Source organism: Mauremys mutica, chromosome 17, assembly GCF_020497125.1.
Source record: "Mauremys mutica isolate MM-2020 ecotype Southern chromosome 17, ASM2049712v1, whole genome shotgun sequence".
Classification (NCBI taxonomy): Eukaryota; Metazoa; Chordata; order Testudines; family Geoemydidae; genus Mauremys; species Mauremys mutica.
Genome location: NC_059088.1, coordinates 26,547,585 through 26,560,122, shown reverse-complemented (window position 1 = coordinate 26,560,122; position 12,538 = coordinate 26,547,585). Strand labels below are relative to the sequence as shown.

The following is a 12,538-nucleotide window of genomic DNA, read 5'->3' as shown; positions in this document are numbered from 1 at the left end:
GGTAGGTGAAGACCAAATCTGAGAGCTCCCAAGATTTTTAGTTTTCAAGGCTGTGATTTTCAAAGGAGCATTTTCAACTCTTTTAGTCAATTTCTTTCTTTCTTTCTTTTCTTTCTTAGCCAGCAGTTTACCTAGAGAATTTCGGGTGAACGGGGTATTTTTGCTTGTCACCCTATGATGTTTGAAATCCTGAAATGTGTTCAGATGCTCCAAAAATGGTTATAAATCATAACCAACAAAGGAGTTTTTTCAATAAAAAAATATTGTATTTTCCTTAAGTAACAACCATAATGGAAAGGGGAAGGGGGAGTTTCTCTTTAAATCACAACAGAGTGACTGAGAAATTTGCTCAGATTGGAGACCCAGATCTTGGGGAAAAGTGAAGGTCCTTTGGTTTAATTTTCCAGCCAGGCATTTGTTATATAATTCTCCCTTCTGCTTCAGAAATATCGGGCCCAAGTAACAAATCAGTGCATCCCCACTCACAGTTTGCAGTGATGCCCTGGAGAAGACAGGAGTGAGAGGTCCAGACCCACTGAAGAACCTGTAGACAATGAAGTGTAGAAGTCTCCTGGAGACAAGAGAGCAGGGGAAAGGTCTTCTAGAGATGTAGACAATAGACATGATTTTCTGGATGTTGGCCAAGGAGATGTGAGGCACAAAGGCAGAAGGGGACGATATCCCCTATAGCGCGTGGGTCTAGGTTGGGTCTTTAGGGAGCAGAAGGGGCTTTGGCTGGCTCCATATCCAACCTCTCTACGCTCCTCACAGGGAAATCAGCCGAAGGAGCAATCCAGGGGAGGAAATCCACCCTCTCACGGCTACCCGGTGCAAGAAGCGGAGGTGGCGTCTGGCTGCGGTGATTACACAGCTCTTCGTCTGAGGTACAGAAGCGATGGGCAAAGCCTGCTCTGTCCAGTCAAGTGTCTCCAGATGAGGGTCAGTGCAGGATTGTTCCTTCCTGCCCCCTCTCCAAAACTATCTCTCGCTACCTCTCTCTCTCTGTCCCTTACCACACATCCCCGTCGGCAATCTCTCTGCCCCCGTTTCCCTCAGCCTCGAGCCTCGACCAACTCTTCGGGTTTCTCCTTCTCACGTTTGTTGTGACCCGCGGGTTATATTGGTCCCTCTCCTGCGTTCCTTGTTCATTTTCATCCACTAGCTCCTGCCTTTTCTACTTCGACAAATAGATTTCACTGGTTCTTCTCGTCACGTCGCATCCAGATGCCCAGCTCCAGGCTCTGAGTAGGAGCCGGCCTGATCTCCTTGGTCACAGCCCTGATGAACCGGTGAATCGGTTCGTATTTGGAAAGTGCTTTGGAGAGGCCATGCGCTCTGGGCCCGTATTCCTAGTTACACTCTGGCCCCTTTATGCAGCCGCTGCCGGAGGACCACAGCGCCAGTGGAAAGGGGCCTCCCTGAGTATAAGAAAGAGTCTGGTCCCGGGGGGCCGATCCTGACTGAGCATCGCCCAGTTCCACGGAGAGCTCTGTGTATTGTTGGCGGTAGCAGTAATCTGGGCCTCATTCTCGTTTGCCCGCTGCTCTGGCAACGTAAAGGGGCCTTAAAGTGAGAGTAAATCACAGCTGTAACCATGTTAGGCCCCCTTGGCCTGGCCAGAACCGAATAAAGGAGCTTTAGCGTGAACAAGAATCAGGCCCGTTAAGTCTAAAGAAACACCGCACCTCCGAACTGGATACTGGAGAGCGTTCTTAATGATCGTTGGGTCTTCACTGGCGGGAATGATGTAGATGATCGGGTTATAGATTGTACCCTGCTCTGGTCCTTCGATTATTATCTTGATTTTTATAATGTTATTTATTAGATTGTTAAATACTTTTTATTCTCCAGACTGCAAAATCCTCAGGGCAAGGACTGTTTTTGGGTTGTTGCTGGTGGAGGTTTGTTGGGCCCCAGTCTACAGTCATGCCCCCACAGGACAAAAAAATAATACAGCTGCTCGCCAGGTTACGCAAGACCTGATTTATGTAAATTCAAAAAAGCTCCATAAGCCAGAAATGGGATTTTCGAGTTGTGGACATTTTTGCGTAACGTACACATATACGTTTCCGACTTATGCAAAATGCGAGTTACGCAAGGCTTTCCGGAACGGAACGATTGCGTGAGTCGGGGGCGTCTGTAATAGAGCGTATCCATATGGCCAGTAGGGGGAGCTGTGGAGGGGTCGTTGCTAGACCCTGGCCCGGACTTGGTTGCTGTCTAAGTGCTATTTGCAGCGTACATGTTAAATACTAATAATTCAGAGCAGGGCCCGTGCCCCCACTGGGGATTGTCTCCCCCAGCAGGGAGACAGACAGACACACGCACACATGCATGCACACAGACACACACACACGCTTGCACACGCTTAGCAGAACAAGGATCACACACACTCTTTCTCTCTTAGCAGAACAAGGATGTCCTGTCCTGGAGTGACTCTTCCTCCTCCGTGGGGCAGGGCTTGCCTGCCATAGCTCTGGGTTTAGGAGGGGCAGCTGGAGAGAACTCCCCAGCCCAAGGCGTGGTGGCAGGTTTCTTGACACTCCCAAGGGCCTTTGGCCAAGGGTTCCCAGCAACCTCAGCGCACGCACCCTGTGTTTATTTCCTTGATTTATGCAAATGTCGTGTGCCACCCGACAGTACGTGTTCTGCAAGAAACCAGAGGAGAGATCCCTGAGGGAGCCAGACTGTGGCTGCGTAAGAATGAGTGGGGAGACCCCTTTCCTCTTAGCCCTGATGTCAAATACACCTGTGAGTTAGGGAATAATCCCCCTTGCAAAGAGGGAGGGAAGCCGAGGCATAAGGCTGCGAAGTGACTGGCTTAAGGCCAAGCAGCAAGTCCGTGGCAGAGCTGGGAATGGAACCCAGGAGTCCTGACTCCCAGCGCCCCTGCTCTAACCACTGGTGAGCACTGCCTCCAATGGAATCAGACGGTACCGTGCTCCAGAGGCCCAATAGTGACATGAATCGTTGACAGTGGCACTGCCCTGAGGTCCGAGCCCATGTTCCTTTTCACTGCCATGGTGGCTTTGATTTTGTGCGTCCCCAGGTCTGCAAGATGCACTGTGGCTGCGTGTCCGAGGGGGTCCCCAGCTCCTGCTGGCTCTCAGGTGAGAATACAGACCATGCCGCATGGAACTCCAAGGGGAGAGAGGAGAGCACGTCCTCCTTGCCTCCTGTGGGGCCGGGCCAAGCCCTTGCAACGCTGCATGGAGTGAGGGGCCCAGTCCTGAGAGGTGCTGAGCACCTGCATCCCCCTGGAGGTATCACAGTCTGGGCACCTTTATGCAGCAACTTTACTCCCAGAGCCCTTTACAGACGATACATGTGGGGATCATTCCCCCAGCACTGAAATGCAGCCACCTCTGGGGTGAAACGCGGCAGTGGTTTAACAGCCACAGAGCAATGCTGCATAGGGAGCACTCTCCCAGCACCGAAATGCAGCTGCCTCTGGGATGGAACTAGGCAGTTATTTATCATCCTCACAGCAATGCTGCACAGGGCTCACTCACCCAGCACTGAAATGCAGCCACCTCTGGGGTGACTCTCAGCAGCTGTTTGACATCCTCACAGCAATGCTGCACTAGGATTGGCAACTTTCTAATTGCACAAAACCTGAACACCCCTGCCCCACCCCTTCTCTGAGGCCCCCATACTCACTCCATCCCCCATCCCTCCTTCGCTCGCTCTCCCCCACCCTCACTCACTTTCACTGGGCTGGGGCAGGGTGTTGAGGTGAGGGAGGGGGGGTGAGGGCTCCAGCTCGGGGGTGCAGGTTCTGGGGGGCGGCTGGGGCTCCAGGCTAGGGCAGGGGGCTGGGATGCGGCAGGGTATGGGCTCTGGGCTGGGGGTGCAGGCTCCAGGTGGGGCCAGAAATGAGGGGTGCATGGTGCAGGAGGGGGCTCCGGGCTGGGGCAGGGGGTTTGTATGTGTGGGGGGCGGTGAGGGCTTCAGCTGGGGGGGTGGGCTCTGGGGTGGGGCCGGGGATGAGGGGCTTGGGGTGCAGGAAGGTGAGGGCTCCAGCTGGGGGGGTGGGCTCTGGGGTGGGGCCGGGGATGAGGGGCTTGGGGTGCAGGAGGGTGAGGTCTCCAGCTGGGGGGGTGGGCTCTGGGGTGGGGCCGGGGATGAGGGGCTTGGGGTGCAGGAGGGTGAGGGCTCCAGCTGGGGGTGCGGGCTCTGGGGTGGGGCAGAGGGTTGGGATGCGAGACGGATTTTGGGGTGCGGGGTCTGGTGGCACTTACCGTGGCTCTCAGGAAGTGGCCACCAGGTCCCTGTGGCCCCTAGGCACATGGTGGCCAAGGAGGCTCCATGTGCTGCCCTCGCACCCACAGGTGCCACCCCCGCAACTCCCATTGGTTGCGGTTCCTGGCCAATGGGAGCTGCGGAGCCGGCCCTCAGGGTGGGGGCAATGCCCATATGCTTAGGGGCCACAGGGACCTGGCGGCCATTTCTGGGAGCCGCAGAGGCCCTGGACTCCCCGCTGCGCCACCGAGCGGACTTTTAACGGCACAGCTGGCAGTGCCGACCGGAGCTGCCAGGGTCCCTTTTCGACCGGGTGCCTGGCAACCCTACACTGCACAGGGCTCACTCGCCCAGCACTGAAATGCAGCCACCTCAGGGGTGGAGCGTGGCAGCTGTTTAACAGTCACACAGCAATGCTGTGTAACAGTGGAAGACAGGAAGTCCCCTGGGAGTTGTGGGGAGGCGGAGGGCAGCCATAGCTGGGCTCTGACTTTGCTTTCACTTGCTCTGCAGGGCTGGCTTTCCCAGACTGGGCCTACAAGGCAGAATCCAGCCCCGGGTCCCGTCAGATCCAGCTCTGGCACTTCATCCTGGAGCTGCTGCAGAAGGAGGAGTTCCGCCATGTCATCGCCTGGCAGCAGGGCGAGTATGGGGAGTTTGTGATCAAGGACCCCGAGGAGGTGGCGCGTCTGTGGGGCAGGAGGAAATGCAAACCGCAAATGAACTACGACAAGCTGAGCCGGGCCCTCAGGTGCGGAGAAGGGGCCGCGTGGGGCGGGGAGCAGGGGAACCCGTCTCGACCCAGGGCAGAGACGGGGGAGCTTATGGATCAAAGGAGGGACCGGGTGTTTGGTGGAGAGGCAGGGAGCAGCCCTTTCCAGCACCGCTTTCATCCATGCCAGGAGCCAGGGACACTAGGTAGCGCAGTCCCCGAGCTAGAGGGAACCACAGGGTCTGTCTGTGTCCAGCAGCCTCATTACAGTCCTCGCTGCCCAGTCCTGCCTCTTCCCACCGCCAGGAATCAGGGCAAACTGGCGCCTGCTAGCCATGGACCTGATCCAGGCCAGGATCCGAGCTCCCCTGCATTTAGGGGAGTTCAGGCCCCAGGCCTAGCACATGGATGAGAGGTGAGCTGCGAAATCTGGAGGTGGGTTTAAAGGAGGAGGGGAAACTTATTTCAGTCTGGCTGTACCTTGGATGGACTCAGAGGGACACCCAGATCCATCGCTGACCCTTTGGAGCAGGAAAAGAAGGGGGATGATGGAAAAGAGCGAGTAAGGGGACAGAGAGCACGAGAGAAGGAGCCTTTATCTGTTATTTTTCTAGGAGAAGATGGTTCCTCTTCTCTTCTCTTCTCTCTGTTGCCCGGCCTCCGCCCAGTAGAGAGCAGCCCAGAGGGGAGGCAGACAGACGTGGCAAAGTCCGTTGGAAATTTCTGCTCTCTCTCCTAGCGGGCGGGATTGGGCATTAACGCCCCAGTGCTTGCTGCTGCTCAGGGCGGAGGAGGAGATTTTAATGATTTTTTTTATACAAATGGAAAAGATTCCAGGATCTTCTCTCGGCTTCATGGTGCTTGTCTGTTTAGTGACACGTCCGTCCGTCCCCCGCTGTTCTAACGCGTCAGGCTCTTTCCTCTCCCCCGGCCCCCAGGTATTATTACAACAAGCGCATCCTGCACAAGACTAAGGGCAAGAGGTTCACCTACAAGTTTAACTTCAGCAAACTCATCTTCGTCAATTACCCACTGTGGGACGTGCGCTACCCTTCCCCGCCCCTGCTGATGGGGGCCGCCAGCGTGTACCGCCCGTCCGTGGTCTCCGCCGGCATGCAGAGCGAGGTAACCCCAGGGCCCGGGGCTGGGCTGGGGTCACAGGCTGCCCTGTGCACGGGACTGGGATGAGATCACAGACTGCCCCATGGGTGGGGGCGGGTCACAGACTGCCCCGTGCACAGGGCTGGGATGGGGTCACAGACTGCCCTGTGGGTGGGGCTGGGATAGGGTCACAGACTGCCCTGTGCACGGGGCTGGGCTGGGGTCACACACTGCCCCATGGGTGGGGCTGGGATGGGGTCACACACTGCCCCGTGCACGGGGCTGGGATGGGGTCACACACTGCCCCGTGCACGGGGCTGGGATGGGGTCACACACTGCCCCATGGGTGGGGCTGGGATGGGGTCACACACTGCCCCGTGCACGGGGCTGGGATGGGGTCACACACTGCCCCATGGCTGGGGGCGGGTCACACGGGGCTGGGATGGGGTCACACACTGCCCCATGGGTGGGGGCGGGTCACAGACTGCCCCGTGCACAGGGCTGGGATGGGGTCACAGACTGCCCTGTGGGTGGGGGCGGGTCACACACTGCCCCGTGGACGGGGCTGGGATGGGGTCACACACTGCCCCATGGGTGGGGGCGGGTCACACACTGCCCCGTGGACGGGGCTGGGATGGGGTCACACACTGCCCCATGGGTGGGGGCGGGTCACACACTGCCCCGTGCACGGGGCTGGGATGGGGTCACACACTGCCCCATGGGTGGGGGCGGGTCACACACTGCCCCATGGACAGGGCTGGGATGGGGTCACACACTGCCCCGTGCACGGGGCTGGGATGGGGTCACACACTGCCCCATGGGTGGGGCTGGGATGGGGTCACAGACTGCCCCGTGGGTGGGGCTGGGATAGGGTCACAGACTGCCCTGTGCACGGGGCTGGGATGGGGTCACACACTGCCCCGTGGGTGGGGCTGGGATGGGGTCACAGACTGCCCCGTGGGTGGGGCTGGGATAGGGTCACAGACTGCCCTGTGCACGGGGCTGGGATGGGGTCACACACTGCCCCATGGGTGGGGGCGGGTCACACGGGGCTGGGATGGGTCACACACTGCCCCATGGGTGGGGGCGGGTCACACGGGGCTGGGATGGGGTCACACACTGCCCCATGGGTGGGGGCGGGTCACACACTGCCCCATGGGTGGGGGCAGGTGGGCGTCAGTCCCAGGCTGCCCCAGGGACCCCAGGCTCATTGTTAGGACCCTGAATATGGGGGTCCCCACTGCAAAGCTCATTCCCCCTCCAGCTCCTGCAGAACATGATCTTCACCCGCCAGGCTCTGGCCGACCAGCTGGCCTTCCGCGGCGGCCTCAGGGACCCGCTGGACATGGCGAGCACAGGGAACAAGAAGGGGACGGCCAGCGGGCCCCGTAAGTGCTGTGTGGGTCTGTGAAAGTGGGGGGACGGCGGGGACAGCAGCACAGAGCAGGGTCAGAGAGGAGCCAACAGGGAGGGGCTCAGAAAGGGCAAAAGCCTCAAAAAGCCCCTCCCCCACCACTCAACCCCCCCGTACCTGCCTGTCTCTGGAAATCTTTGGGCAGCCACAGCCGCCTGGTGTCACCTGCCTGGTTTTCAAAGGGTTAATCCCCAGCAGCCTGGGCTGCAGACCCCGCCTGGGACGGAGGTGGGACCCTGGTTCAGTGACCCCTGCGGGGCTTTGCAGAGAGACAGGACAGTCTGGATCTGCCCGGCCCAGGGCCCTTCCCCATCCAGGGCCCCTGGTGCAGCACAGGACACAGGGCCACTCTGAACCAGGGGTGTTCCCGCCCAGAGCCCCCAGCCAGGGGCAGCAGGGCTGTGGTGAATAGGCAGGAGGCTGAGCTCCAGCTTGATCTGTATTATAACAGCACCTAGCGGCCCGATCCGGGCCCCATTGTTCCGGGCGCTGCAGACGGGGGAAACAGTCCTTGCCCCGAAGAGCTCGCAGTCTGAATAAACAAGGGTAGGAGGGGAAACTGAGGCACGCACCAGTGGCATGACTTGCCCAAGGTCGCCTGGCAGGGCAGTGGCAGAGCCTGGGAAGAATCCAGGTGTCCTGACTCTCAGCCCAGTGCTCAGTGCACTGATTGTCGCCCCCTCCAGCTCCCCCACCCCCACCAGCACACACACAGAAGGCCCAGCCATTGAGGTCTCGTTTTCAAGGGGGTTGTGGGGCCTAGGGGCTCGGGCACTGGGTGTGGGACTCAGGACTCTTGGGTTCCATCTCCGGGAGGTGGGGGTTGCCTGGGGATGCGCGGTGCGGGGCAGCTGGCTGGCGTCCGCTTTGGGCCGCTCTCACTTTGCTCCCTGTCTCTGTTTCTGTCCCCAGAGTTCAGCCCGCTCCCCTCTCCCTGCTGCTGTGGGGGAGTGCAGGACAAGTTCCCCCGCCTGGCCGCCTTCCCGTCGACGTTCCCGCACTCCGGCCTCGGCCCCCCCTCCAGCCGCCAGCTCTGCCCCCCTCCCCAGTACCCCCAGCCCAGCTCCCCCGACTGGTCGCGCTTCCCCAGCCACGTCTTCCAGCGCGGCCGCTCGGTGCTGCCCCCGGAGGAGAGGGCCCGGGCCCACAGCCCGTTGGGACTCCCCAGGTCAGAAGCCTTCCTGATGGGTGTCAGCTTCCCACCCATTCGGCTGCAGGGGAGAGCGTTCCCCGGGCTGCCCTTGGGCGCCACGCGGGGCCCCGGGAGCGCGATGGCCAGAGGGAGGCTGGGGTTCCCGCCGGACCTCTCCCAGCCCGAGGAGGGGGAGGAGGACCAGGGGGCCTCCTCTGCAGAGAGCTGCCTCGCTGTGAAACCAGAGCTGGAGCTTGAGGGCCGGCCTCAGGCCAAGGGCGCTGGCAGTCTGGATCCCGGGGGGGGAGGTGAAGGTCTGCATTACCCCCCCGAGTTACCAGGCCTCCACCCCCCCTGCTTGCCTGGCTTTAAAGCTGGCAGATGGGCAAGGGGCGGGGGGATGTCAGCTCTTCTCCTCCAGCCCTGATTGCACTGTCCCAGGGGACCCTGCCATTCCAGCTGGCTGACCAGCCAGCTCTCCGCACCCCGCCACTCCCCCTGCAACTTCCTCAGCCCTGAGGATTTCCAATGGGGTGCTGGCTGGGCCACCAGAAAACCAGCCACCAGGGTCTGCCAGTGGCTCATCCTCAGTCACCCACCAATAACCCCTCCACCCACAACTCCCCAGGGAGGTAGGTGCCCCAGGTGTGCAGAGCCCTCTGTCTTCCTAGCATGGTCTCAGTGCACCATCCCCGTAGCCTGAGACACGCTTAATTCACACCCCAAACATCCCCAGCCTCTGTTCTGCTCCACAACGCGACCTGGGTCCAAGTGTGTGATCAGACACACTCTCTCCGGGACGGCCCATCTGGGACCTGCCCCCAGGCTTCATTCGCTTTGAACCTCTCGGCGTGTATCGCGGCGGCGATCGGAGCTGATGTGCAAACAGGTTTGGAATCCTGGGGGGATAAACCCCGATGGACTCTACAACCTTTTCCTTTTCGTTGCCAAGTTTTTCTTCCAAAGATTTAGGTGGAAAAAAACCCCAAACAAACAGATTGTTCAGTGTTTGGCAACAGGAAAATTTCAGCCAAACAATTTTAAATTTTCAACAAAACCCCACCCAGTTTAGCCCAAAACGTTGCCCCCCGTCGCCTGCAGAAATCTCTGCTTTGACTAAAAACCCTGGTTTCTGTCGGAAACAACCTTGAGAAGGAAAAATGTTGCCTGGCTCCGGTGCCGCTGCTGCTGGATCATCCGCAGGGATCACACATGGGACGGCTGGATCAAATCACGAGCCGCCCCTGTGTCAGCTAAAGAACAAGGCCTGTGAGCTTGGGCCGTATCTGTCTCATCAACTTCTTGCATCATCCAGCGACTCGAGGGGGAAAAGCCCTGCACAGGGTCCATATGGGGAGGTTGAAATTGACCCAATATTTCCCATTAAACACTCAGCTGCCCCCATAGGGTCATTCTACCCCTTTTTTCTTCTGGTACTCCCCAGCCACCACCTCCCACCCCCATGCTGGGGACACGTGCTGGATGGCTCAGGCCCCAGTTCCCTTTGCCTGGCGACATTCTGGAGACTGGGGGGTGGGGTAGGGGGTTCTTCCCTCTTGAATAAGAGGGAGGAAAGTCAAACATTTGTGGGGAGTTTTTGCTAGGGATCCTTTTCCTGGACAGGCTGCTCCTTCCAGCATTAGAACAGGTGCATTCTCTTCGGCTGCGCCTGGAGGTTCACCACCAGCCCAGCCTGATTCGTCCGTCTGTACAAGTCCCAGTGCCACGTCACCCTGCCGTCTTCCCCGCTCTGCCCGTCCGGCAATGCCCTCACCGCCCCGCGGCACCGGCTGTCAGTGAAATAAGTGTGCACGGCCTGGCTACTCTCACCCCGTCTGTATAAAAGATGACACCAAAGCTGGTGAATAAAGATTGTTTGTAGACAAGAATCTCTCGGTTGTTGCCCCAAATCCCCATCTGGGGAGGAACGGGGGGCTGCTTGTCCAAATTCTTGATAAAATGCTCACCCCATTTTCCTGATGACCAGAGCTGCTTATTCCTATGGGCCAGTAGGTGGCACTTTTATCACAAAGGTCCTAGCTAGACTTTAACCTAGAAGCCACAGTCATCCAAAATCAGATGTGCTTTGAAAAGATCTACACTAGGTCCAGCACGGCAATTGGACATGAAGCGGGAATTAATTCAGGGAAGCCCTATGGCCCCTGCTAGGCAGGAGGTCCGGTCAGCTGGTCACAATGATGGTGATGCTTGTGCGCAGGCGTGATGGCCGTGCCCAGAAATCCTAGTGCGGCGGGAAAGACGATGCAGCGGTGCGAAGGCTTTGCCGCGCTTGGCAACTGAGCTGGGAAAAGCTGCACATAGAGCGCAGGCCACTTCTAAAAGAGCTGGCCCACGGCGGTGGCTCTTATTCTTGGTCGTGCGGGAGCAGCCGGACCGTCCTCAGCCAAGATCAGGGTCCCTTGGTGCTGTACATAGACCTCGGCGAACCGGTCCCTGCTCCCAAAAGCTCGTGATCGAATAGACCAGGCAGGCCTAGAGAGAATTGTCCAGCTGGGCGAAGCTGGAGGGACTTGCTGTGGGTCACGGAGGCTGAATGCAGCTCTCCGGCGTCCTAGACCAGTTCCCTCCCCACAACACCAGCCTTGCCCGGGCCCCGGCCTGCTAAACGGCTGGTGGGAGAGAGCGTATGAGCCGAGCAAGCACGGCTGGCGTGGATCTCGGGCTAGGACATTTCCCATCGCCTCTCTGATTGGCGTTCTTTGCCATGGGGGAGGGGAGCCCAATACAAGTGTGCAAGACAGTGGTGAACGTGCAGCCCCAGGGAGGCCTGGCTTGCAGGGCCCCTGCCAAAGGTGTTTCTTTCCCATTGCTGCCTCTCCAAGCAGCCTGCTAATGACTGACTCAACGGTCTGTAATGCGCTAGTGACCCCTAGTGACCAGCCTGGGCATCGCCGATTCCCCTCCAGCTCACCTGGCATTATTACAGTGGGGTTAATAGAAAAGGCTTCCCCCCCGCCCCGAAAGCTTTGGCGACACCAGGCAGAACACTTGGGGCGACGTGGCTTTCCCACATGGAAAATGTGAGGTCTACCCACATATCTGCCAGGCAACCTTGGGTACATCACTGCCCTGCTCTGTGCCTCAGTTTCCCCTTCTACCCTTTCTTTAACAATCCCTAGCTCTTATCTAGCACGTTTCATTGGTAGATCTCAAAGCACTTTACAAAGGAGGGGGCAGCCCCATTGTACAGATGGGGAAACCGAGGCACAGGGCGGGGAAGTGACTTGCTCGAGCAGGTCAGTGGCTGGGCCAGGACTAGAATCCAGGTCTCTTGAGTGATTTCCAGCCCAGCGCTCTGTCCCCCAGGCAACACTGTCCCATTTGGTCCATTTAGCCTCTTTGGGGCAGGGAGTGTCTCTTGCCATGTGCACGTGCAGCGCCCTGCGCAACGAGGCCCAAATCTAAGTGCGGGCGGGGCCAGGAATAGAACCCAGGGCCAGTGCTCTAACCACTGGACCATGCTGCAGCTCCCTTTGGGTGAAAAGGGATTTATTTTCCTTTCACTTTCAGAATGTAACAGCTCATGGGCAGTGACCATGGACAGATGGACAGCCAGGCGCCGGTCACTGAAAGGAAAACAGTGACGGTAATTCCAGAGGAAAGGCCCACCCGCCATTTACCTGTCCCCATGCAGCCTCCAATGCCCTAGAACCCCATTCCGGCTGGGAACCTGCATGACACCAATCACACGAGGGGAGGTCAGTTCACAGACACCACTTGCTGAACACCAGAGTGGGTTTGAGGAGTGATGGGGGGCGCTGGTCTTTGGGGGGCCCCTGCTGGCAGCTGCAGCCTCCTGACACAGCAGAGCCTGGGTGTATTGGAAGCTTCTTGTCTCTGCTAAAGACGGAAGTGATAACAACATGCCCCTGTGACCTCCTGGGTGTGTGCAGTGCCCAGCCCCGTGGGCTGATTG

At 58.8% G+C, this 12,538-nt stretch overlaps 1 protein-coding gene across 1 annotated transcript; it reads left to right on the top strand.

Moving 5' to 3' along the window:
* Positions 1-817: 817 nt before the first annotated feature.
* Positions 818-10,902, top strand: ETV3L (ETS variant transcription factor 3 like). Its single transcript, XM_044990880.1, has 7 exons — positions 818-884; positions 3,050-3,110; positions 4,756-4,993; positions 5,893-6,079; positions 7,320-7,443; positions 8,382-8,909; positions 10,820-10,902. The coding sequence occupies exons 2-7, from the start codon at positions 3,059-3,061 to the stop codon at positions 10,900-10,902; spliced, it is 1,212 nt and encodes a 403-aa protein (XP_044846815.1). The 5' UTR covers positions 818-884; positions 3,050-3,058.
* The last annotated feature ends 1,636 nt before the right edge of the window (positions 10,903-12,538 follow it).

What these genes read in the sequence shown, in the direction of transcription:
- ETV3L (XM_044990880.1), top strand. Translation starts at nt 3,059, where the DNA reads ATGCACTGTGGCTGCGTGTCCGAGGGGGTCCCCAGCTCCTGCTGGCTC. An exon ending in CAGCTCCTGCTGGCTCTCAG is followed by an intron (nt 3,111 to 4,755) that starts GTGAGAATACAG and finishes CTTGCTCTGCAG; the next exon opens with GGCTGGCTTTCCCAGACTGG. An exon ending in CCGCCGGCATGCAGAGCGAG is followed by an intron (nt 6,080 to 7,319) that starts GTAACCCCAGGG and finishes TTCCCCCTCCAG; the next exon opens with CTCCTGCAGAACATGATCTT.